At 42.7% G+C, this 26,624-nt stretch overlaps 2 protein-coding genes across 2 annotated transcripts; one reads left to right on the plus strand and one right to left on the minus strand.

Annotated features, from left to right (window-relative positions):
* Positions 1–4,227: 4,227 nt before the first annotated feature.
* Positions 4,228–8,509, plus strand: GPX2 (glutathione peroxidase 2). Its single transcript, XM_066634716.1, has 2 exons — positions 4,228–4,464; positions 8,145–8,509. The coding sequence occupies exons 1-2, from the start codon at positions 4,240–4,242 to the stop codon at positions 8,493–8,495; spliced, it is 576 nt and encodes a 191-aa protein (XP_066490813.1). The 5' UTR covers positions 4,228–4,239; the 3' UTR covers positions 8,496–8,509.
* A 2,054-nt stretch (positions 8,510–10,563) lies between these two features.
* On the minus strand, positions 10,564–25,326 carry CHURC1 (churchill domain containing 1). The gene is made up of 4 exons (XM_066611525.1): positions 25,212–25,326; positions 23,736–23,871; positions 22,242–22,312; positions 10,564–17,261 (listed from the first exon to the last, which is right to left on the minus strand). Exons 1-4 carry the CDS (start codon positions 25,248–25,250, stop codon positions 17,169–17,171), a joined length of 339 nt encoding a protein of 112 aa, XP_066467622.1. The 5' UTR covers positions 25,251–25,326; the 3' UTR covers positions 10,564–17,168.
* Between the last annotated feature and the right edge of the window lie 1,298 nt (positions 25,327–26,624).

The following is a 26,624-nucleotide window of genomic DNA, read 5'->3' on the forward strand; positions in this document are numbered from 1 at the left end:
CACACCATGCTGCCAGTGGGGGTCGCATATCCCCATAGGCCCTACCAATAAATGATGTTCCCCCAGATTCTTGTGGCACACCTGTGGACCACTCACAGCACACTAGTGTGCCACGGCACAGTGGTTGAAAATAGCTGGCTCATGCAGAATGAATACAGAGCTGTGTGTTTATATCACACTGCAAATGGGTTTGTGTCTCGTGCAACAGAACCAAAAAAGCAAACAAGGAGAAAATATGCATAGCCAAGTACATGCATCAGCACTGCCAGTTTTAGTGACAGGCAAAGCTTAGCTCTACCTACCCCACATAGCATTTGTAGTGGCAGAGTCCTGGGATTAAAGACTATCCGGTGTTTGTTTTTCATATGGTAAGGCATTTAAAATGTCCACCTGTGGAATGGTACAATTTAAACATGATCCAAGATATCCGTTATGCCTGCATCAATTTACTGAAATGTCGTGAGGGCAGATGCTGCATTCCAGATGTGTGCTGTTAAGCCCTCTATACTTTTCTGCTAGGCCACAGTAAGCTGTCCTGACCAGGGAAGTAGATCTGTTGTCATCTTTCATATGCATGGCAGAATAGTGACCAGAACACATCACTGTCCAGCCTATTAAAGATATGGTGACTTTAAATAGGGATTGGCTTCACTCAAAGTACAGGCCTATTCCTCACATTGTGCACATGTGTAGATCATGTAGCAAGAGTCATGCTGTGCTACTACAGAAAACAGGTCTGCCTTTTAAGATTATACCACATGCTGATAGTCAAGCACACATTTTGAAATGAGAGTGACAAGTTGCCATCTGGAGGTGCCTCCAATGCCTTCTCTTAGTGGATTGAAGTTGGACTGTCCCTACAATAACTTGGGCATACATAGTGAAATTCTGAGCTGGCCCTAGGGGATAGAATAACGAAACCTTGGGCTATCTTGTGATTCCTTGAGCACACTACAGGTAGGGAGTTGTGTGGTCTGTGGTACAGAGGGAGAGACTTCATACTGAAAACAACAGGGAACTGATGATGCAATTGCTTGGAGTCAGACAAAAGAGAAAAACTTGATGGTTTATCAGGTAGAGACTGTGTGGGGAAGAGAGAAAATAGGCTTTGGTCAGGCACCAGAGCCACTTGCATTAAGCTAAGTCCTCCATTCCATTTTCTTTCTTCCTTGGAAAATTATCTCTGATTGCTGTACTCTGGTTAAATGAGCCCAGCTTTCTCTGCTTGAGCTCACTGGCAATCTGATCTAGCTGTTAATAATTCAAGATGCTCCTTCTTGTGCCAGGAGAAGTAGAGTTCTCATTAGAGACTTTCATTATCTAGCTGGGTAAGAGAGGGATGTGCACTGTGGCAGTGGGAGGTCACTTTTTATTTTCTTTTAAGAACATAGTGGTTCTCATAATAGCTGGGATTATGGGGAAGATTCACAGTTATTCTGAACCGCTGCAAAGCTGAGGAAACAGAACTATGAATTGCATGTGGAATAGAATTGGGATCGCACTTTCCTTTCATAACAGGGAACTGAAAGGCATCAAACTAGTTTCATGAAAGCAGCCTTTTGTCTTTAAGTAACTTATTGCACAATGGTATAGGAACTATACGATATATGAAATATATATATATTAACAGCTGTGTGCTGTTATATATATAACACACACACACACACGATATATGAAATATATATATATTCTGTGTGCTACAGAATGGATAATCAGCATGTTCTTAAAAAACAAATATTAGTACATTTTGATAAAATTATCATGTGAAATCCCCTTGCTCTGAGTGGTAATTGTCAGTATTAATTTGAAGGTAACTAGCACTCAGCTGGATTGATTGGTTAATTCACATAGATGCTAGTCTGGCTATTGGTCTACTCTCTTATGGGAGACTGATTTGATGTCTCTCAATGGCTTCTTTTGCCATAAAAGTTCACAAAGCATCTGCCATTTTCTGCACTAGTGTTCATGTTATCTGTGAAATGCAGGTTCTTCATCATCATTAGTGTCTGACTAGTGAATGAATGGTGATTAACTGCATCATCAGCTGCAGGGAGGCTGACAAACATGATCTACCAATTCCCTTTCAGAGACACCTTTAACAGGCTGTATCAAATGGACTACCTTACCAGTACAGCAGTATATGTAGCTTTAGGGAGAGGCACTTACACCTGACTCCAAGGTTGCTCTCAGCCCCACTACCTGGCTGGCTTCCAATCCATTAGGCATCCTGTGTTACACCCATATATCATTCCACCTCCACTCTGTGCCTTGCAGCAGCAACTGTCTCTGCCAACCCCACTCTGCAGCTGACTGTATCCTCCTAAGCAGCAGCTTCTGCTGTGACCACCAAGTTGTCCCCCGCAAATAAGGGTTGCAGAGCACCATCTCCTTTTTCACTCAACCTTAACCAGGTAGCCTCCATTATGTTTATGTATATCTTGAGTATTTTGTTGTTTCCTTCACAATACAATTCATATTCCAAAAAGGTTAGCACTGGCCATCAGTTGATTGATTTTCCCAAGAAAAAAATTGGCCAAGAGGCCTCTGGGAAGAATTCCAAGGAGCTTAGAATTTTTTTTGTGAAACTGCTACAATGCCCATCTATTTGTCTTCAAGCAAATTTTTCATGTGCAGCTAATTCTGTCTTCTCTATTGCCCAAGTGGCTCCTACTTGCCTTCTATTTCTGTAGCATCAATAGCTTTGGAGACAGTAAGAAAACTGCTCTTTTTCAAAACAGGGCAGCAGAGAGAAGAACACAGAAGCAGTAGATAAGAATGAACAGTGGGGTAGAGAGCATCCAATACTATTGACAAAGATTATGGCATTGGAGCTGGAGAAAGTTGTTACTGATAGGGTTCTCACCATTATCCAGCTGCCACCTTGCCTCTCCTGGCCGGAGGTGAGGAATCTGGCCATGCCACTACCTCCTCCTTCTTGCCAGGTGGAGGAGAGATCAAACCATACCGCTACCCCGCCTCCTCCTCCTGGTCCAGGCAGAGGGTTATCCAACCAAACTTTCACCACCACTAATGGGCTGATGCACTATTTTTCTTGTGTGGTTATATATCTGGTATTAGGGGTGCTGGTACAAGCTCTTGTACACACATGCTTGACAGGGAGTAGCAGAATTTGGGGGTGGGACAGCACATTTACTACGTTTCAGGCAGAGGATCAGACCCATAGCTAGCCTGGACTAAGGAAGGACTGACTTACAAGCACAACACCTGGCATAGATACTGACCACACCTATATTATTAGCGATGTAAAACCAGACATAGCCTGTTATTTTTTCCTTGTCTACATTTTCTCATCTTGCCATACATTCAAAATCCTCCTCAGTGTTATTTCCCCTGAATCCTCTCCAGTTTATGGCTGATGTAGTCTCTGCTAGAACTGGGGGAACAATATTGTCTCCCATGTAGACCTGGAATTGTAAACAGGGTCTATATCTTATCACATGCCAATACTAAAACAACTGCGAGCATCTTGGTTCTAATTTCTTCTGTATCCACAACTTGCACTGGGATCTCCTAGAATGGAATAACCCCAAGCTGGCCCATTCATGAGGACAAATGAAGTTGTCCCCTCAGCTGCAGATTGCTTGGTGATGCCCATTTCTGTCTGCCTACTTGCCTCCACTGCTCCTCCTCCTCCTGCCACTGCCTGGATTGGAAAATGAAGAGGGGGACAGAGAGAAAGAGGAAATGTAGAGGAGAGGAGACCAATGAGCTAGAATATTGGAGAACCAGGCACATTACTGGACAAAGTGGGCAGCATTTGGGTGTCAGGTCTTGAGCCAGCCCTGGAATAACCAATGATGTGTCTGTAGTTGTGCCCAGCTGTGACTCTATTATGGACTCTCCAGACTGCCACAATATTAACAAGCCATTGTCTTTTCAATTCTTGCCCTCCTGATTTACTCCTAGCATAAGTGCCTTTGTCTTAAGCAACATGAATTATTGAACACTGGCCTGACTATCGCAGTGACTTGGATATCCTTCCTGAGCTAGCAGCTTGCAATGGAACATACACTGGCCTGACCTGCTGCTTTGTTCCAAATCAGTAAAGAGCTAGATCAGTAACAGGCAATGGCTCCGCTTTCTGCAGATCACACCAGGAGAACAGGCCTTTGGGTCCAGCCAATCATGTGAGCACACAAGGAAGCATTTTAAGCCAGTAACTGTATCTGCAAGGTGCTCACTGCTGTGGTGCTGGTGCTGTTCTTGGTCCTTACAGCCATGATGACTCCCATAGCCAAATCCTTTTATGACCTCAGTGCCACTGACCTCCAAGGGGAGAAAGTGGATTTCAACAATTTCAGGGGGAGAGTGGTCCTGATAGAGAATGTGGCCTCCCTCTGAGGTACAACGGTGAGGGACTACACCCAGATGAACCAGCTACAGAGCAAATATCCTCGACGGCTGATTGTGCTGGGTTTCCCTTGCAACCAGTTTGGCTATCAGGTAAGTGTCATTATTCATTTCCTCTTCCATCAACCCTTTTGGCCAGTGGTTCTCAAACTCTCTGGGAGCATTTGAGAGCCACTAAATACTTGCATGGGCAGGGGGGAGGCAGCAGGGGAAGGCAGCAGCACAATCCCCAGGATTGCACCACCCAGGGGGGCTGCAGGGGCTTGGGTGCACTTACCAGGCTGCAGGAAGCCCAGCGCGACCTGCAGTAGGGCTGCCTTCTCCCTGCCTCCAGGCTGCCCCGCCCCTTAATGGGGCAGAGGTTAGGGCTCACAGGCTGGGGCATCGCGACACCCCAGTTTGAAAAGCCCTGCTCTTGGCCCTGCTCCATTTCATCCCCTTCCCTGCAACGGCAAGATAATCCTCTTCCACATGTTCTTTCTTCCATCCCTATGTTTCTAGAAAGTAAGGCTGCAATCCAGTGCATTCTTACAAATGATTTGAGAGCTGGGAATTGTAGACGCATTGAACTTAGTGGGACTTGCTTCTGAGTAGACATGTATACGAGGATCAGACTGCATGAGTATTCTATAGAAGGTGTGTTCTGCCCTTATCCCTCACATCTAGGAGATAGCTGTGGTACCAATGGGGGCTTTTCTTCTCAGGACAAATAGCAGTCATGGCAGAGACTCTGATCTGGATTGGTACTTTGGTGAAGGCAGAAAGTTAGACTCCTCGCTTCCTACACTATGGTCTTGATCCACAATATCTGGCAACCATTTACTGAATAGATAACATGCTAGCCCCAATCCCACCTTAAAATAATATCTAGTTTGACGTTCCTTGTGACTGCCAGAATGTAACTTGCAAATAATTGCTCAGCTCTGCAGGATTCTTACAAAAGAGCACCGAAGTGCCATAGAAATAAATTCAAATAGAGAAACCATGCAATTGCTAAATAGTCATTTGTTCTGGCGCGCACAAGAGTGTGTGCTTGTGAGAGAGCTGATTTACAGAGCTGAAGTGCGATGTAACATGTCTGCACACAACACCGTGCTTTTAGAAAAGTAGACTAACCAAAGGCCCCCTACAGTAGTTGTCAAATTCTGGATTTGAAGGATGATGCCACACTTACTGTAAAGTACTAAGAAATGCACCAGGAACTGGCTCTTTGATCTCTACAACATTCTGATTGCAAAGCTGTATTTGTTAAAGCTTGCTTTGTCATAAAACTTTTAAAGGCACAGAAGCCCCTTTGGAGCTGCAATTGTGCACAGGGCATAACTCACTGCCACAAGATGTGGTGATGGCCACTTGGATGATAGATACTTTATTTACGATCATCCGGCCAGCTAATCACAGACAACAAAACAAAATACACAAAATTAAGACCAACGCCCCTTTACACATATATAAAATCATAATCCACTTGGATGGATTAAACACATATGTGGATGACAGATTCGTCAATGGCTATGCACCACCTCCAGGTTCAGCAGCAGTAAACCTTTGAATATAGTTGCAGGGAGTAATGGCTGGAGAGAAGTATGCCTTTTTCTTGGGAGTTTCCCGAGAGGGAGCTTAGTGGGCCACTGTGGGAAGCAGAATGCCAGATGTGAGAGAAGGCACCAGAATGCAGGTCTCCTGTTTTATTGTGTGCTCCCTGAGGCATCTGGTGGGCCACTGTGAGATTCAGGAGGCTGGACTAGATGGGCTTTTGGCCTGATCCAGCAGGATCTCATGTTGTTCTTATGTTAATGCTGGACTCCCTGACCCTGGAGGCCTTTTCTTATCCTCTTGGTGGCTAATGAAAGGATGCTGCATTTCATTTAACATTTAGATTAGAATACTTTCCTTAGACCAGCAGGATTTGGACATGCTTAGGTAAACTCCAGTTGCTTAACCCATTAAGAACAGGGCTTAGACGTTTGATGCAAGTAAGATGTAGCATTCAGAAGGGATGCTTGGATTTGGGAGACCCAGTTTCTGAATCACCACCCATCCAACCAAGAAGCTCACTGGAGGGACTCTGGGTTAGTCACTCACTCTTACCTTAATCTGCTCACATGATTATTGTGGAGAATAAAAAGAAGATACCATCTATGCTGCCCTGAGCTCTTTGCAAGGACGACAAAATAAAAAAGAAAGTACTATATACTAGTAATTAATACTATAATGGGCAGCAGCAGAGGGAGCAACAATTTCCTTTCCACACAAGGTTGCTCCACAATGTAATGGGGCAAGAACTGATTGGGAATGTTGTCCCTCTTACAACACAATCCTATACTTATTTTTTTCAGAAGTAATTCCCAATGTGTTCAAGTAAACGGTTGTAGGATCACAGCACAGCCTTAGCCCAAGTTCCATTGTGTCCAATGGGACTTTTTCCCAGGAAATTGCACATAGGTTTGCAACCTAAGGGCCCAATCCTATACCCTCCCAGCACTAGCGCTGGGTGCCATAAATTTGCTGTAAAGCATGTTTACAGCACCAGGAGAGCAAGTAACACCAGCATGGTTTCTAGAGGAGGAGAGGCATTCCAGTGCAGGGGGAGGGAGGAGGGATGGGACCAGAGCATCCCTGCTTTGTTGGATCCTATGCTCTTTGTCAGGGTGAAAAGCTCAATATGGAGCTCCTCCTGTCTGTGCTAGCAAAATGATCAGTGTGGACTGGAGGAGACTCAATGCTACCCCTGCGCCTTACTCAGGAGAAGGTGTCAAAAGTCCCTTTCCCCAAGAAGCCCTCTGGCAGTCCTGGCAGGCTGCTGGATACAGCGGTCACCATTTTGGTACTGCTTTACCCGGCTGTGCTGCCACCGCTGTTAGAATTAAGCAGAATAATCACTTTGAGCAGAATAATCACATCTGCCAGGGCTCCAGAGGAAGTTTCTATCATCTGTGCTGTAAAGAGTTTGATTACAGTGGGCCTAGATAACTTGCAGCTGATGCTGAGCTTATCCTCCATGCCCGTGAAGATCACTGTTGCCCATCATGTCAGGTGCTCTCAAATGCAAATCCCCCCCCCCACGTGTTATGATAAAATTTGCTTTTCTGGCACTATTGCATGTCCTCCATACCAGTATACTAAACACATATCACATTGCCTCCTTCACAACCAGTAAAGAGGCACTGATGCATCGTCAGTCCAGGAGCTTATTGTGTATTATAATACAAGTCTTCTGGAAGGATGTTTGCAGACACAGAAATTATTTATAGCAATAGTTTCCTGCTTCAAACTACTACAGAAGCCCCAGTTAAAACTCCAGAGCTTAGAAAAGCCCATAGTCATCACCAATCCTTTCACCCAAGGTGGAATCCTCCACATAGCTTCAGCCAGATTATCCCTGGAAAGGTTTTCTTCACCTCAAATGAAGGCACCATGTCCAAAAATCATGCTACCTTCCACACAGGGCTGGCTCATCCATGAGGCCAACTCAAGCAGCAGATTGGTCATGGGGGGAGAGCCTATCTCTGCCTGCTGCCTGCAGTGTTATATACTAAAATAAATACTGTAAAGAAAGTTAATGGGGGAGACACCATATGTTACCATTCTGGGTGACACAAGCCCTAGTGATACCACTGCCCATAGGAAAAATGCTTTTTGCATAGGTGAGGTCTGTCATTTTGAGGAATAAAAAAAGTAAGCTTGCTACTCAGATGCTATTAATGGATTACGAATGATATTCTGACAGGGCTCATCCATTTCTCACCAAGGTTTGTGTGTCTCTTTGACAGAATAACTGCACAAATGAAGAGATTCTCAACAGCTTGAAATACGTGCGGCCTGGAGCTGGATTTGAACCCAACTTTACTCTTTGCCAGAAATGTGAGGTGAATGGCAAAAATACTCACTCTGTCTTCGCCTACCTGAAAGACAAACTTCCCTACCCAGATGACAACCCCTCCTGCCTCATGATGGAGCCCAAGTTCATCATATGGAGCCCTGTGTACCGCAATGACATCTCTTGGAACTTTGAGAAGTTCCTGGTGGGACCTGAAGGAGAGCCTTTCAAGCGCTACAGCCCCAGATTCCTTACCATCAACACTGAGCCTGATATCCAGCGCCTCCTGAAGCTTGCCAAATAAGAGTCTTGGGGAGGGGGGCCACCCACATTTCTGAGATTATTCCAGTAGCTTTTATGTAATAAGGCAGCTCAGAAAACTGAGCAGAAAATCACTGTTCTGTGATAACACAGGCCAACACACATTTTGCTTCCTTAAATGTTACACCAATTCCTGGGTATTTTTGGGGTGCTGATTCCAAAAATGGTATCTGTTTTGCCCTATCACGTCTAGTTTTGGAGACATGGCATAGCCTCTTTAGTGAATGGTTCAAGCAGCTTCCTCATGAGGAAGCCTACACCATGGCTTCCTCATGAGGAAGCTGCTCGAACCATTCACTAATGAGGCTATACTATATCTCCAAAACTAGATGTGATAGGGCAAAACGGATGCCATTTTTTTAATTGGCACCCCAAATTCATATCAAACAACCATAAAGTATGGGAAAAACTTTTCTGACCCTCAATTTTGTAGGCCTGTGTAATGAATGCCTCCTACTGCCCAGCTGTAGAATCAGTCCAAGAAATACCCCTGCTCCAGTTTCCTTCTCTTCCCCTTTTCGCAGATAAGCGTTTTGAGATGCTTCATCCCAGCTCCTGTCAGGGGCATTATCAGACTTTTACAGAGTGACGGCACTCTCCTAAACCTAAAGGGAGGAGGCCTGAAAGAGTAAAGGTGTTGATATTCTGGCCCTTGCTTGCTGGGCACTTTTTGCTTCACAAATCAAATAAACGAGTTGAAGAGTCCCTTTTCTTTCTGTTGCCTTGTCACAGCTAGTAGAGTCCATGCTGAGAATATTTCCTTCAGCTTCTTGTTCTGAAAAAGCTTCACATCTCAGTCCTTTCCAATTTCTGGTGCTGGAAATCATAACCACCCACATCACCCCACTGCTCACACATTGTGGTATTGTACAAAGCAGTGCAAACCAGGGTGGGAGAAACTATGGAGGGCCATTTCCAATCTTAATATATACATCCCTCTCGTCCCCCAAAGTCTTCAGCCTGGTAACAGTGTGACCACACTTGGTTAACATATCACATGAAAATAAAAATGCTGGCTGAAATCACAATTACCTCATGTCAACTAACTCCCAAGCTAGACAAGATAGTCATACAGTTTTGGAAAAAGTGCAGGATTGGTTTTCATTGAAACTACGGGGAGAAAGGAATTCCATGGTAATGAGGCAACTGAGAAAACTCCTTTCTGCAGGACCTTAACATAAAATGGAATAATTGGGAGGGAATATGTGATCCCTGAGGCAAGGTGCAAACCATTTAAGACTGGCAAGTTGCAACTAGAACCTCAGCCCTGAAGACACTTGCCATGGCAGCAAATGGCCAGGAGGAAATCAACAGTAAAACACCACAGAATTAAAGGATTAAAGAAAGTATTCTCCCAGGCCAGTCCCAGTCAGACTCTACATCACTACAACTGCTACTTTAAAAGGGGGGGGGGGGGAAACAACAACAACCCAATGATGATGTATTTTATATCAGGTCTAGTTGAGCCTGGTACATGTGTTTTCAAGGCACTAGTAAAAATCAAAGCTTCAAGATTTTAAAGGGCAGCCCCATGCTGCATGCCTTAAAAATGAGCTTACCTTGCTGTAGTAATAGGAACACAATAGATGAGAAACAAAATGCTCCCTTCTGACAGAGCGCAATTTGTCAGTGTATCTCACCAGATAAAACATTTTTATCAACAAGCACAAAATACCAGTAAGAGATCAACACCTTCCCACTCGCTACCACTCATGCCTAACTTAATTGTTTCAACATTAATCCCAGAGATTATAACATATAGTCTAACATCTTGAATAGGGTGTGGCTGTAAATGTTGATGTTGCCCACTTTCCAAATACTCTCTAAGGAGCCACCACTCTGACAGGTCCATGTATGATGGGATGATTCTTCACAGAATGAAATGGGTCTGGCTCTCAAACACAGGCCGAATGGTGACTTGATTCCAGGTCAAACATCTCCTAGAATTAGAATCTAGAATGTGGCTGATGAAGGCCACATTACCCTGCCTTTTGTTACAGCAGAATCAGCAGGGTTTTTATCTGGAAAGCTTTGAAATACAGGATACATGATTCATTCCAAAGTAGACATATACTTTTATTATTTATGTTGTTTAATGGATTTATATATCAGCTCACATCAAAAAGATACCCAGGTAGTCTACAGAATAAAAACACAAGCATACAATCAAATAAGGAATAGCAGCAAAACAGCAATCCAGAATCAGAAGCACTAAAATCATTCTGAGCAAATGATTTCATAGCTAAAACCATTTCAGAGCAAAAAGCTTTGGGGGAAAAATATGAAGAAACCTGGGAAAATGGGAAAGAGCAGGCGTGGTGCCTGCAAGAAAGCAGTGAAGCTCCAGAGCAGGGCTCTCCAAACTCCAGCATGCAGGTTGGATACAGGGTTTGGAAAAAGCCCTCCCCACCCGTTAGCAGCGCTTACTGTTCTGCATTCCTGTGCCAAGGCACCGTGGTTTCCAGTTTGGAGACCTCTGCTTCAGAGTGAACCTTCTTAGAGGTGGAGTTCAAACAGGTGCAGGGCAGCATGGCTGAAAAAGCTCTTCCCCTATAAACACCACCCTCCATTTTGCAGCAGCCAGAAGAAAGTATCAGCAGATGAGCACAGCGCCTTGGCAGAATAATATGGGAGCAGGTCTGGCTTTAAATTCAACTTCCAAATGTGGAAGATCCCAACATGAACAGGAGGGAAATAATAGTTGGATGCCTGGGCAAGGCAAGTGAGTAACTAAAAATCTGTTTTAATAGCCAGAGGGGCAGCTGTGTTAGTTTGTTACAGCAAAATGACACAGAATCTTAAGGTGCTACAAGACTCTGTTTCTTTTCAGGAGTGAAAAGTTATCTACCAAACTCCTAGTTCTTCTAAAAGTAGTTAATCTAACCATGTCCAATAAGGCAAAAAAAATGGATTATATCCCACAGTAAACCCTAAGAGCACACCAACACTCTTGATATTGAATCCATTTAAAAAAAAAGTTTTTCCATTTTACTTGTTTCAAATATCAAAAGTAAGGGCAGCCTTGAACCATCTTCTTTTGAATAGGAGTACCAGCTTCTATTGGACCTTTCTGAAGCTGATCCAATAAAACTGTCCAGAAAAAAAAGCTATGCTAGCGTGTAGGAACAAAAAGAACAGAGATTCACAGCACCTGAAGGGCTATCTTAATGTGGCATGAATTTTTGAAAGCAAGAGAGTCATCAGATTCCTTAGACTTTTAAAACAAGTTCTAGCACGAGTGGCATCAGAACCAGGCGCACAAAAGAATTGGGCAGCCCAATCCTCACTTGCCCTGGAGCAGGCAGACTGGTGGGCCTGCCCAGCATCCAAGGCATGGTTAGGGCCAAAAGTGGTTCAGCCCTGGGCAAGGGGAATCGCTTTCCCTTACCCAGGGTCAGCCGCAGCAGCCCCAATGGGGCTTCTCAGATCTGCACCACTTCAAAAATCTCAGGTACTGAATGTCTCACACGCTGTTTGTTAAACAAGTTCCAAATGCTTAACATTCCCAACAGAGTTATGTCTTTGATAGCCACACTGCAGTAAGTCTGAAAGTGCCATTTGCATGTAACTCAAGCTGAATGATGGCAGGCAGTGTATGAACTTTCCTTTCCTTATGGAACAGCTGTAGTGAAAAGTTTGAATAAACAGTCCTCGTCTAGGCCTTTAAGAGTCAACATACCAAGGGCAGGATCCCAATGGGATTCCCAGTCTTTTTATTCATATTTTGTTGAATATTAAATTAAATTAATTTAATTAATATCAATTAATTAATATTTAATTAACAGTAAATTCATTTTGTTGAATTTAATGGCTTAACAAAATATCTCAACACTATAGTTAGTCAAGAAAACAAGCTTTGGTGTCCTCTGATTCAAGATACTTCTCCCCAACGATCCACTATCAGTTTAGAAAATGATAGTTTTAACAAATTAGATGGAAAGGGAGGTGGAATTTATGGGTGGATAAAATTAAAATACCAAAAAAAAAAAAGTTAACATTCAATTAGATAACAATTTAGAAAACAAAGCCAAATTAGATTGAATTTCTTTTATGTATCCTTATGTAATATACTGTATTGGTAGTTTTCTTAATGGATAAGCCTAAAAGGTCTTCATCCAATTTTCAAAATTACACAACAGAACTAATTTCCAGCACTGTACAACAACAAAACACACTTTGCTACAAGTCACATCTGCTATGCAATTCAGAATATGGCAGGTTTGGGGAGCTTCCAGACTGCAGAACATAAGAGCCCTACTGGATCAGGCCAAAGGCCCATCTAGTCCAGCTTCCTGTATCTCACAGTAGCCCACCAAATGCTTCAGGGAGCACACAAGACAAGACACAACCTGAGTCCTGGTGCCCTCCCCTGCATCTGAGGTAGCCTACCTCTAAAACCAGGAGCTTGCACATACCTACCATGACTTGTAACCCGTGATGAACTTTTTCCCCAGAAATTTGTCCAATCCCCTCTTAAAGGCATCTAGGCAAGATGCCATCACTACTTCCTGTGGCAAGAGTTCCACAGACCAATTATACGCTGGGTAAAGAAATTTTTTTTTGTCTGTCCTAACTCTCCCAACACTAAATTTTAGTGTTCTGGTGTTACGTGAGAGGGAAAAGAGCTTCTCTCTATCCACTTGATCCATCCCCTGTATAATTTTGTATGTCTCAATCATGTCCACCCTCAGACGCTCCTTTTCCAGACTGAAGAGCTGCAAACGCTGTAGCCTTTCCTCATAAGGTAGGTGCCCCAGCCCAGCTATATTCTAGAATAAATTGATTAAAGAAGTTGTATTCCAGAATAAGGTGATTAAAAGAATTCTAGCTTGAATTATGGAAAATGTAGCCTTATTGGTATTTTCCCAAAAGATTCAAATAACAGGTCATTTTCATATCTTATGCATGTCCCTTTGTAACCATTACAATCTTTTATTTTTTAAAGTACCTCTATCAAAACATTTTTGTGTTTTTTTTTAGGAATTGTGTAATTTAATTTTTGGAAAAAGCCCAAGTTAATCAACAGGTGATAAGCTCAATGATTTAAGAGCAGGCTTCCACTATAACTGCATAATGCATTCTGAACCCTGAAAGCAATTGGCATTTAAACAGTCCATAACAGGTGTGAAGCTATCTAAAACCAACTTGCATAAGATGACAGCTTACTTTAAGAGAAAGGGAAATTCTTGATGTGGTTTAGTATTTTGGAAGGTTCACAGGCAGATCGAACATCAGGGCCAAATCCCTAGGATATGCTAAATTGCATCTAATTATACTGCAATTCTGCTGAATCAGTCATTTAGCAATAAAGTTCATAGTTATAGTCAAGAAATTTAAAATGTCACTGTTAGCCCAACAGATTTGTTTTCAGGCAATACATAAATAAAGATTTTTCCTGGGTGAGTATAGATCAAAATGAAAATGAAGGTTGCAATCTTATATACACTTACCTGGGAGTAAGTCCCATTAATAGGACTTACAGCTGAGTAGGAATGGCTATAATTGTGATATACATTGCAACTGCAACCAGGCCTAACTGTTCTAATGGTGAGAATACATCATTGCATAATTGAAGTGAGATGAACCTTATACTGCCTAACTGTGTAAGGGATAAAATGTTCATCTTTACACAGTACTAACAAGTACTATTAGCATACAAGCCAACACAGTTTTCTTCTGGGCCAAAAAAAGCCAAAAGTACTCACTGCGAGTGACAAAAACTCACCCCAGTTCAGGAAAAGAAAAAGCCAGTTGCGATTCTGAAGTTCATGTTCTTTGCTACCTAGGTTTCATAAGCTCTCAAAGAAGATTTTGATTTTGATTTCATTTTAAAATTGATCACATCTTTCCTAACCTCATACCATAGTCTTTCGAGAGTGAAGGTTGCCAACATAGCAACATAGATAAAGCCTGAGGAAACAGTGGAATTATGCCGAATTCTTCCTGGGTTCTGCTTTTGTTCTGCCAGTTGAACACATTAAGACCTTGCCCTTGTATTGTATTTTCCCCTCTACTCTTTGCCTTTTCACATCATAAACTCTTGGGAACCACCTGTATTGTATCCTCACATTTTTACACACATGGAAACAGGAAACATTCAAAAGCCCTGAATTTCACGTAAAGATTATCTCCAAAATGAGAAAATGATTTCCTTGTATCAACAAGGACTGTTTACAACAGGTTTTATTCTAGAGTAGATAAACAAAACTGCCATGATTTGGATTGGAAGGCCAAGGACCTGGCATCTACTGCAGAAAAGCTGCACCGGTTACATGAAATTCTGCAAGCAGATGAAATGCCTGCAGTTCTGTTTATCATCCTCTCTCCATCTTACAGGGGCAGACTGCAGCATTCCCTGCTGTTCTGTCCAACCAGCAAGTGAGGACTGGCCACAAAGGTAAAACATTTGAAATGGTGCTGAATCATTCCCCAGTCTCCCAGAGGAACTGTAAGGCCAGAACAAAGAGTTATTATTGCTGTATGAAAAAGGCACAACCAAGCCAACCAACCAAGCTGATGCCTTTTTTTTCTTCTTAAGGATACAATAATCTTAACAATTGCAGGACCTTCTTCATGGATTCATAGCAGCTTGGCAAAGATATATCTTGCTTCACTGCAGCTGTCCTGTGCTTGCAGCCTAGCAGCCTTAGTCTCTAAACACACTCCCAGTTTAGAGAGCCATCCAAATTCACATCCCAGAGCCAAGAGGAACTGACCCAGCCCCAGAAGTAACACCTAAGGCAGAGGCACATTACAGAAGCTTAGATTTAACTCCACAGAGCAGAAGGAACAACTGCATGAAGTATCAGTGTCCTGGAACAGGATATAGCTTTTTTTATACCAAGTTCCTCCTGAAGATAGGCATCTATATTAGTACAGTATGCTGTCATGAGCAAGGCCAGCTTTTGGAAACTTGGTCAGCACTTGGATACCACATGACACCCATTAAAAACATTCTTAATGCTAAAGGGCTGAAATGGAGGTTTTGATCCTTTCACACAGCAACTATTGTCTAATATATAATCTTGGGAGAGTAGTCACTCTTGTGTTATTGCAACTGAAAGCTGCAAAATTAGAATAAGGAGAAAAAGCACATTGTGACACAATGAACACAAAGCACATACCATGAACAGGGTATGAAAGAGCCAACATAATGAGCCTTGACTCTTTGCAGGTGTGTTGCTTTCAGTGACCTCTACCACTGCTGAAAGAATGTGGTAGAAAGAAAGAAGACTTCTGCAGCCTTCTTCACATACTTCAGTGCACCAAGGCCTGCATGCCACATTTACTTTAGTGCCAACTAATTCAGGAGGGCTGGCATGAAAAAGCAGGAGACATCCTCCTCTACCACATTTTTGATTTTTTGCCATACCAAATTGCTTTCACTGAAGTGACTGAGTGCAACAGGAAAGAGACAAGTCTCTCTGCTGGGTTGAGAGGCAGAAGGTCAGCTCCACACAAGTCTGTTTTAAACCTGAAAAAATATCAAGCCCTATTACAGCTTCCATTTTATCAGACATTCTGTAAATTAAAATCAATATGCAAGTTTAAGACAACCACATACCATATTCACAGTAAACAGTGGCTGTTCTGACAGTGGGTTGATGACAATATTGTTTTGAGTACGTAATTAAAAAAAAAACTATTTCTGGGTATGCAGAGCAAACATGCAACGGCATTATTGTGATTCCTAAGCAAGGAAATTTAAATTCAGCTCTCATTTTACCACAGCAGTTTGGAACTGGCCTTCAGAATGAATGAAGTAAGAGCAGAAACCAGTGTGGAATCAATCACTACAACTCCCTGTCCCCAAATTCTGCACTGCCATGAAATGAGATATTTTCTAGGCTAAATTCTGGAATCTGAGAACAAGCTAGAGCCAGTTATTGCTCCCCTCCCTTTTGGCTGCAAGATATGAAGTTTGTGTTTTGGCACTTAATCATTTATGCTTTGGTATCTGGCATAAATTTTAGAATGGTGCAGGGGACAAGTGACTTCATTCTTGAAAGGCACAACTTCGCATTTCACTTGGTGTCACCATCAGATGCTTCCCCAAACATCCTAACCACAGTCAGACAGAACCAGTCAGGACCACAAGCTGGTACTATGACTGAACTGTAGAAAGCTGCTGAGCAAATAGCTCTGGCTAGGATTTTAACTGTGCAATCAAGTTATGACTATGCCTGCTCCAATTTTTTACATTTATTAAATATACATGTTGATCAGGACTTTGCCTGAGGTTGAAAAGGAAAAGAATCTAGGCAGTTCACACTCACATATTTTTCCTTCCTGTCAAGGATTAAACTTCATTAGTTTTCAGCTACTGTCGTCATTTGTGAATGTCAAAGCAACATGGGTGCTCCCTTTTGTTTCTCTCTCTGACAATGTTATCAGACAATAGGGCCTAATTATTAGGACACAGAGATACTGTACAGGCAGATGGTTACTCCAGACTGAAGGAGCAATATGCTGCTGTCTTGGATGGAAAGATAAGTAAGCAACTTTTAGTCTACAAATCTTGCAAGTGAATAACATCACATGGTTCTTAGCATGGACTAGAAAGGTTATTTTTTAGAAAAATATGTCCATTTCAAAATGCATTTTGCTGTACTGAATACAAGCCAACGCAAGAGCATTGTGTTGCACTAAAAAGGCTTCAGAATAATGGGGTCATCAGATGAGGATCATCAGGCAAGACACTAATGGAATCTTCTGCTCGACCACAGAGCATGCACAGCATGGTATATTCCTGGAATAAGAGACAAAACATATTTACACTGAGGAAATTAGGTCACTTGCTTTATTTGCACCAAAGACAAATTAACTTTATATTATACAGGTAATTAATATACTCACAGCACCAGGCATATGGCAGGCGAATTCTGTTACATCCTGGTTAAAATCTACATTGGAAAGTCTCTAGCTAATCAAAGGCTGCTGTCAAAGTTTCTAGACCTAGAGTTTGGCAGAAAGCACAACTATCTTACAAAAGAAGGAAGGAATGGTTACCCCACATCTCATCAGCACAAGTCATTATGAGACTCAGGGTTCATATTCTGATATCTCAGAATGAAAGTGGAGGGACAGGTGCAAAATTCAGTTTCCTGTGAGCCTTGTCATTTTTAAAATATACACATTTCTAGTCCTTATAGTTGCAAATATAATCTTTAAAAAATGTGGACAAAAACAAAATGAATTGCTGAATTCAGTCTTTTCAGCACATAATTATGGTATTTTGCTGTTAATTACAGAGAACACATGATCTTGATATGGCTGTATTTCACTCAAGCTAATAGTAGACATAGCAGAAACTGGACTTCTCACATGCCTCACAGAGGTGCTAGTGATGAACCCTGCCCATTCCCAAGGGATTGATATGGGGATTCTTGTGCAAATATGGGGTTTATTGCAACCCAATATTGACCTTTACATTGTCCAGTTCTTAATCCTCTAGCATTCTGAGGGGGGGGATAGGAAAGTGCTCACCGAGAGCTTCTCACTAAGGTGGGCGGGTTTCCCAGCAGAAAAGGATGTGCCCAGTGAAGGACGCAAAACCAGGGTGGACCAGATGGGGGCTGCCCCTTTGCCAGGGTTGCAGTCTACCAGGGAACCCAGCTCACAGGTGGTGGACACCTCTGGAAGGTGGCCCAGGAAGTCCCCTCTTCTTGCTTTCAGGTAGGTCTGCCTCTACCCGCCGCCTTCTCCCAGCTTCCTCCACTTCTGCTCCTATGCCTGTTCCCCTTTCCTGCTCCTCAATGCAGTGTGCCTCACCCCCCTCATGTCTCTCCCTTCTGTCCAGCCCCTCTGACTACCCTTTCAGCCATCATTTGATCACTCCCTTTCACTTCCACCTGCCTTCTCAATTCCCATCCCTCTCCAGCCACCTGGCTCACCCAGCCCTCACCAGCAACCATAGTCCCTGTGGCGTCCAGTAATGACACCATTGCCAGTTGTGTCAGGGGACTCTGAGTAGCTGGAGAGGTGGTGTGTGCTATGAGGGAGGGCAAGGGAGGACAAAGGGGAGCAAGGGGATTTTTTGGCCTTCGAGGGCTTTATAAGGCCTTCTGCTTGTCAGGGAGGCTGCGCACAGCCTCCCTGTGCCTCCAGAAGGGAGGTGCAGGTGGTAGAACAGCCCGTGGGGGTGAGTGCAGATTGCAGTCATGGCCTTGGGCAATATCGGGGCCAGGATGGCCACTGGGTGTGTGAGTTGCGTACAGCTATGGAGCAAGGCTGGAGCCCGCAGTTCTCCTTGATGCTTCCATAAGATGGTGTAAGCAGTTGTTAGAGGAACTTTCATGGTGGATTCGAGTGTGGAGAATGCCAGCAGAAAACCAACCCACAGCTCCATTAACTGCTAGCGCTTCCCCGTTTGTGCAGAGTAAGTAAATATATGCCTGGAGCTTTGAAAACACTTAACAGCAACACAGTCAGTTCCTTACAATTCATGAACTTTTTGTTTCCACAGGCATCCGTTCTGCGCACTTAAAAATACTCCATAGAATGCCAGGATCTTAAACCCAACTTTCTTTGATACACCTTCCCCAGGAGCAAAATAAGTAGTGAGGCTTTGCTTTTTCTAAAGGTGAGCCACAAATATTCATACAGTTGTCACTTGACAGCATCATGTGAAACAGGTAACACAGATAAAACACTGCAAACCTCAAAACACAATGCTTCTCAATGGAGACAAGCTACATGTTCAGCTGCAAATCACGATATTTTGAGGAAATGAGGTATCAAATGAGCATGCATGAATAATTTTTCACATTTCTCTGAAGGAGGCAATAACATTCTTCTCCAACTGAAGAAGTGTTTCCAAACATGCATACCTAGAAGTAATTGTTGCTGAAATGAGTAAAGCTAATATCTAGTAAATGGGTTTAGGATGAGAGTGCTGCAATTTGAGAACCTCTGGTTCTGAAGAATGATCATTCTTAATGGATTATCCTTAATGGTAAATGGATTGAAACGGCCAAATCTGAAGGAATGGCTCTACCCAGACAAGCAGGCTCTGTTATACCCATGCCCCCCCACTCTTTCAGTTGTTGTAGTTTGCTGAGCATGACAAAAATCAACATTTATGACAGGAGAAAACTTTTAATAAAATGTTACACTCATGCCTACTGTGCATTTGGGCTTTCAGGTTTCTCAAGGACAGCGGTAACCCTCCAAGGCTTTATTTGTACAGTATTGAATCTCATGAGAATGACAATCTTCTAGGACAGAGATTCTTAATCTATAATGCCTCATGCCACCTCCAGGAAAATTTCAGACTGCTTATGCAAACTCACCCCATTGTTTTTGTTTACCTATTTTATTTGTATTACTATTATTAGCTATTTTTTTGGCATTGAACAAAAAGTGGAACTTCAAAAAACATTAAACTGCAATCATTTTTTAAAAATGTGTTTCACAGAATTTGAAGATGCAAAAAAACTCTCTCGCACACAAAAACACTATGGTCTCAGTTGCTACTGTTTCCCAACAATCAGATGGTTAATTTGTGGAGGAATTTTTTTTATAAAGCCAGACACATGTCAAGCCCTGCATCCAATCAATTCCAAACCTTCGCCTTGGTAAGAAGCAAAGTTTAAAATCTAGATTTATTGTATGTGTGCGTGTACCCAGTATTACCAACTGCTTAGAGACATATTCAGTAGGTATTTGTAAATACTGACAATGAAAACAACAAATTTTGCTTCACATTGTTTTGCTTCACATCCTCGTCCCTGGGAAAAGTAATTTCTGCAAAATTAACAGACCCAATAGGTATCTGGTTTCCTGGTTTCCACAGATTACTGAAACACAATCTGAGGTTTCCACTTTGTCACTAATGCAGAGAGATAATGCTTTGAGTGACTCTCATTTTTCCTAACTCACCACCAGTTTGAGTATGTGAAATAGTATGGCTCTCACAGAAACAGACTTTGAAATGATTTGTGCTGGTTTCTCTACTCTCAACCAGCCAAATTTGAGTAGCATAATAAGTATAGGCAAGTGACAGCACATTGTAGGTATGATATTTTGCTAAAATTCTTTGCGCAGCCCATGCGCTGCCTCCAATGCATTCTCGGCATCACCTGGCAGGACAAAGTTCCTAACAACACAGTCCTGGAACGTGCTGGAATCCCTAGCATGTATGCACTGTTGAAACAGAGACGCCTGCGTTGGCTCGGTCATGTTGTGAGAATGGATGATGGCCGGATCCCAAAGGATCTCCTCTATGGAGAACTCGTGCAAAGAAAGTGCCCTACAGGTAGACCACAGCTGCGATACAAGGACTTCTGCAAGAGGGATCTGAAGGCCTTAGGAGCGGACCTCAACAAGTGGGAAACCCTGGCCTCTGAGCCGCTTGGAGGCAGGCTGTGCAGCATGGCCTTTCCCAGTTTGAAGAGACACTTGGCCAACAGTCTGAGGCTAAGAGGCAAAGAAGGAAGACCCATAGCCAGGGAGACAGACCAGGGACAGACTGCACTTGCTCCTGGTGTGGAAGGGATTGTCACTCCCGAATTGGCCTTTTCAGCCACACTCGACGCTGTTCCAGAACCACCATTCAGAGCGCGATACCATAGTCTTTCGAGACAAGGTTGCCAAAACAAGATATGGGGGAAGTTGGATCAGGGTCTCAGAAACAAAAATCAATATCCTACACAATTCCATAATGGTAAAGAAAAGGGCAATGGCAAAACCTTGTTGGCCAGTTCACCAGCAATGCCCAGAGAAAGTCACCTCCTATGCAATCTAACACGAGCTTTTAAAACTGAGTTCGATCAAGGTATGTGGCTATGACCTTCAGAGGTTTGCTTTAGCTTAGTTCTAATGCACAAAGAGCTATTACAGGAAACATCAACTTTCATGGTTTAAAGATACCAGCAGCCACATGATGTTTTAACCATCATCCATTCACAAATGCTTAAAAATGTATGTCCATGAAGTAGGAACTTCTCCTGCCATCATGGAAGCGCTCTACCTCCCCCTATTGTTCACAAGAAGCAACTAAAATTATTGAACAAGTACCAGAATTTGGCAAGCATGAGCATACCTAAAAGCAAGATGTAAATCAATACAACTTAATTCCAAGCTGCTTCCATTTCGGATCAGAATGCAAAAAACTTTGTCTTCAGTTTATCTATTAATAATTTTAGAACCAATACAGCCTCAGTTTACATCAACTCTGAAGAGCCTAAAGCTGTCTTTACCATTCAATGCATGGGCACCAAACTGGCTTCACAAGCAAAATTTCAATTCTAACATTGCATCATTGTCATCAATTAATACCTTCTATCCTGCTTTAAAGTGCAAAGTACTTTCCAATAAGCCCTAAAACTGGAAGAAACAAAACTGAGGAATTGACTTGTCCAAGATCATGTTGAGTGTTTGTAATTAAGAAGGGATTTAAGGCCTGGTGTGTGCCCTAATATATTCTAATAGGGAATACTGGTTCTCTAGTAACTCTCTGATGAAAAATGAAATCCTCTTGTTTGATATGGATCTCATGGAGCTCTGGTTCATTAAAAATTAGATCCTTTTTAAAAAAAACATACGTACACTGTACTCTGAACAATGACCTGCAAGTAGTTTAGTAGATGGAACACATTCTCAGGAAGTCAGACTGTTTACACGTGGTCTTTAGAAGCTTTCAAAAAGAGACTTCCTGCTATAGCAATTGGATTTTCATAAAAAATATTTTAAGTTACAGGAGACTAGCAAATGTTACAAGAGTTCTTACCTGGTAATCATCCACTACACTGAAAGTATACTCGTGTCTTGCTATCAAATGGTGACAGTTTTTACATACATCTGAAATGAAAGCCAAGATATTTAGACAGATAATCAGTTTGGAAAATAGCAAAATTTTAGGGTCCAGTCATGCCTGTGCTGCCCTGCTAACACTGCACTCATAGGCCTGGCTGCTGGCAGAGGTAGTTTGCACTGAGTGGGGGAGGGTGGAACAGGCCTGTGAGGGGGCAGGATTGGTAGAGCAGGCCTCTGCCATATCCTTGCTCCCTCCCAGGCCAGCCTGTGTTACACTGGGCTGCTCAATTTAAGTAGCCCCACAGGGCAGGCTGAGGTATTACTCGGGGTAAGGGAAAAAAATTCCCTTACCTGGAGGAGATCTCCAGCCTGCTACTAAGCTGTATTGAATGCAGCGGAGGACATGTGGCCCTGCTGTGCCAGCATAGCTTAAGCCTGGGCTGTAAACCTTTTACCACCATCACCACAAATTCACAAGAATTTTTTTCCAAAACTACAGTTTAACATCTTTTACTCTGGAATACTTTGGTCTGAGAGAAATGCATAACTCTAAAAGAACCAATTTTTCTATACAGTGACAACAGCCAGTTATCACAAGAAAAATACTGCTTCATTCAGTAGCATTGCCAGGTAGCTTTTGGTAGTGTGTATTACAGTTCTAAGCAATTTCACTGGATATATGAAGCTTTCAAGCATCTTGACAATGTTGAGTACATTGCAGAAAGAAACTGTTCTTAGAAACTAGAGAAAGGCTGACTGTCTGTAGAGACAGATTTCTCCAAGAACCACATGGAAAGAAATAGAACTTATGTTTTCTCTCATAAGAACATAAGAAGAGCCCCACTGAATCAGGCCATAGGTCCTTCTAACCCAGCTTCCTGTATCTCACAATGGCCTTTCATAATCACAATTATGAAAGGGAATAGCAACTTACAACTAAGAATTGTTACCTTAATATATTGTAAAAGGTCCTCTAAAGAAGCAGCGCACCTCCCAAGCCTGGGGCAAAGGTCCACGATGGCGCCCCCTATGGGTTGTCACTGCCCCCTCGCTCAAAAAGACCCCCCCCATTCACCTGAGGCTCATGGAGCCTTGCACAATCTCCAGCTGTGTTGGGAAAACCTCTGTGAGGTTCCCCGAAGCTTTAAACTGTGCTTCTGGAAAACCAGAAGCACAGTTTCCCACCCCCACCCCCAGCCTCAGAGAGGCTTCTGCGGGGGCCCTAGTGGCCAGTGCCTGGGGCTTTTGCCCCAGAGAAGTCTATGGTAGGTTCACTGCTGCTCTCAAGTACATTATGATCTGTGGCAATAGGTAACAGCATCTATTTTTAAATCTTCATAAGATTTTTTAAAACGCTAAAAGAGCTTCTTGAAATAATGTTCAATGATACACTACACAGACTTCTTCAGTAAGGCTCCCAAGTTCTGCAGATATCTAAGAAATGAGTCCAAGAATTTAACTTCCTTACGATCATAAGTAATAATTTCTTCTCCGTCCTCTTCTTCTTCCGTTCTGTTTGTTATCATCACAAAATCCCTCTTTTTGCATTCAATGCAACTGACAAAGTTCAGTAAGTAAGAGCCATTCTCCAAGCAGGTGTTACCCTGGCAATTTAAAAGAGAAAAAAATATTGTTCTATTTAGACAACCAGTGCTCTCTGCAGAGATCAGTGAGCTAGAACTCCTCTAATCAAATTTTAGACCAGCCATGAACACTGAGTGATCTTAGAAAAGCTGATGCCTCATCCGCAGCCCTCATTCACCACCACTCCTCATTATATGGGGACAATAATATTCATTTTACTTATCATAGATCTATAAGGTAGATTATAATATGATATTACGTACACAGAAAGAGTTATATCTCATAAAATCAATCTGTCACAAAAACAATCTCTATATATTTTCTGAATTCAGGGATGTTCTGGACATTTTTCTAATACTTTAAATTGGTTTGGATCTCATTTATTCGGATTATATGTACTTGGAGTTTTAGTTTTTACACACACACACACACACACACACACACAGTTCATCCCCTTATTTACAAATAAATACCCTCTATGTGCAAAATGAATTACAATGTTAAAACTGGCCAGAATGACTCCTATTGCACAATTCACTCTATTAGTAATTAATTTGATTAAAACAATGCAATTTCAGAAATTAAAAATTGATTACCCTACATAACTAGTTGAGTCTCTTTGATGCACAGAAGAAAGAATAAAACAAGCAGACCTGGGAAAGATGTCCCTTTTTCACCAGGCATTTCCCCCTCCCCTTCTTAAGCTGTTTTACAGCCCAATCCTATCACACTTTCCTGGGAGTAAGCCCCCTTGACACTAATGGGACTTACTTCTGAGTAGACATGCATAGGCTTGGGCTGTTAGTTCCTTGTTTAATCCCTGGAAATAAGGTTCTTCTCCCCTTCTGTTTTTATTGTTCTTCTTCTTTTGACCACTTTGACTATGCACGTTACTGTGTATTTGAATTATTGCTGTTAGCCACCTTGGGTGTCCCATTTTTGTGGGAAAAGATGACAGGACCGAAATATGCTTAATCAAGAAATACTACAGAATGATAATAAATATTCTACTTACAGAGAGAGGGAAAGAATCTTATAATCAAAACTGATTTAAAGAAAGCAAAGGGATCCATACTAAGCGGGGGGAGGGGGTTTGGATACCGCACTTGGGAAAGCCTCATTTACCACATTACCACCAAGAAACAAAGCTGGGGTTGCAGGTGTGGAGCAGCAGAGCCCAGGGAGAAGAGAGGTTTTATAAAGATCAAGTGGGGGTGGACCATGAAATCTGGAGCCTTTCCCCTTCATCCCATAAGCATGAGGGGTGGTTGTCCAGGAACCAGAGAGAAGCCCTTTGCACGAGCCTAGGGTCGCTCTGGAGCGTTTGGCCAACTTGGGTAGACTCGAGCAGACCGCTTACCCGCGACAGGTACTCCGTCTTCACGCAGCCCCTGCACATCTTGCCTGCTCAGCTTCTTCCTGGACTGACGAAGTGCGTGATGTAACACTCACGCGAGAGGAAGGACGACAACAGACGAGACCGCTTCGGGGGCCCCCCTCCAAGCTTGCTCTCCACTTGCTTGTGGTCGAGAGAGGTGGCGGGCTTGCAGGTGTGGAAGGGTCCAGGGAAGAAGAGGTTGCCTTGCAGGCTTTGGAAGTCCGGCGTGTTCCACGTGGGTGCATGTCAGATGTTGCTGCTGCTCAAAGCCTTCTGTCCTCTAATAGATGTTCATGTTCTGAGATCTCATTGATCTCTGAATTTGTTGTGCTGCACTAGATGGGCCTATGGCCTGATCCAGTGGGGCTGTTCTTATGTTCTTATGCTAACCTCAAAGTTACTGCACCTAAAAAAAAGGTTTCAGAGGCAGGGTGAAATAGCTGAACTCGAATTCATCAGCACTCACAAACATAAAATACAATGCTCAAACCACAAAACCAATCTTTAATACATAAAAAAACAAGAAGATTGACAGCCCAATCCTATGCATGTCTACTCAGAAGTAAGTCCCCTTAGAGTCACTGGGACTTACTTCCAAGAAAGTGTGGATAGGATTGGGCTGTCTGGCTACAATCCTATAAGCACTTTCCTGGGAGTAAGCACCATTGACTATAACAGTTCTGAGTAGACATGCGTAGGATTGGGTTCTAAAGCAGCCAAGAGAAAAAGACATTAAATTAGCTGGATATCCAAAATAACTGCAGTAATACCAAAAAAATTTGACTGGAATTGAAAAACTAATAAAAAGGGGCAAAATTAACCTCCAGGAGCAGGGAATTCCCAAGCCTTGGGGTTGCAACTGAAAGAGTTCTGTCCAGTATTGCCCCTCAACCGAACTTTTGTTGATGGGGGAACATGAAGCAGACCCTTAGGTGACAAGCAGAGGTGATGAGCAGATTTGTATGAAAGGAGGCAATGCCTCAAGTAATTTGGTCCCAGCTGTTTAACCAACCCCTTGAACTGAGCTCAGAAATGAACTGGCAATCTCTGCAGGTGGAACAAAATGGGAGCCACATTCTCCCAAGCTTCTCAAGGAGAACCCATGCTAATACAGTACATTCTGGACTAGCTGAGATATCCAGACATTTGTCAAGGGTAACCCTATGTAGAGCATGTTACAATAGTGCAATCATGGTGTACTTAGGCCATGAGTCACATTGGCCAGATTTACTTTTATTCAGTATTCAGTCCAAGCTAGAGGGAAATACATAATAACTGATGATGTGCTGATCCCAATTCTTTATAATGTTTCTTAGGGCCCAGTCCTAACCCTTGTTAGCACCGCAGCTGAGCACCAGCACCAGGTGTTACAAACATGCTGTAAGGCACATTCGC

The sequence above is a fragment of the Tiliqua scincoides genome, chromosome 1 (assembly GCF_035046505.1).
Source record: "Tiliqua scincoides isolate rTilSci1 chromosome 1, rTilSci1.hap2, whole genome shotgun sequence".
Classification (NCBI taxonomy): Eukaryota; Metazoa; Chordata; class Lepidosauria; order Squamata; family Scincidae; genus Tiliqua; species Tiliqua scincoides.

What these genes read in the sequence shown, in the direction of transcription:
- CHURC1 (XM_066611525.1), bottom strand. Translation starts at nt 25,250, where the DNA reads ATGTGCAGGGGCTGCGTGAAGACGGAGTACCTGTCGCGG. An exon ending in AGACGGAGTACCTGTCGCGG is followed by an intron (nt 23,872 to 25,211) that starts GTAAGCGGTCTG and finishes TTAAATTGCCAG; the next exon opens with GGTAACACCTGCTTGGAGAA. An exon ending in GTGTAGTGGATGATTACCAG is followed by an intron (nt 17,262 to 22,241) that starts GTAAGAACTCTT and finishes CTCTTATTCCAG; the next exon opens with GAATATACCATGCTGTGCAT.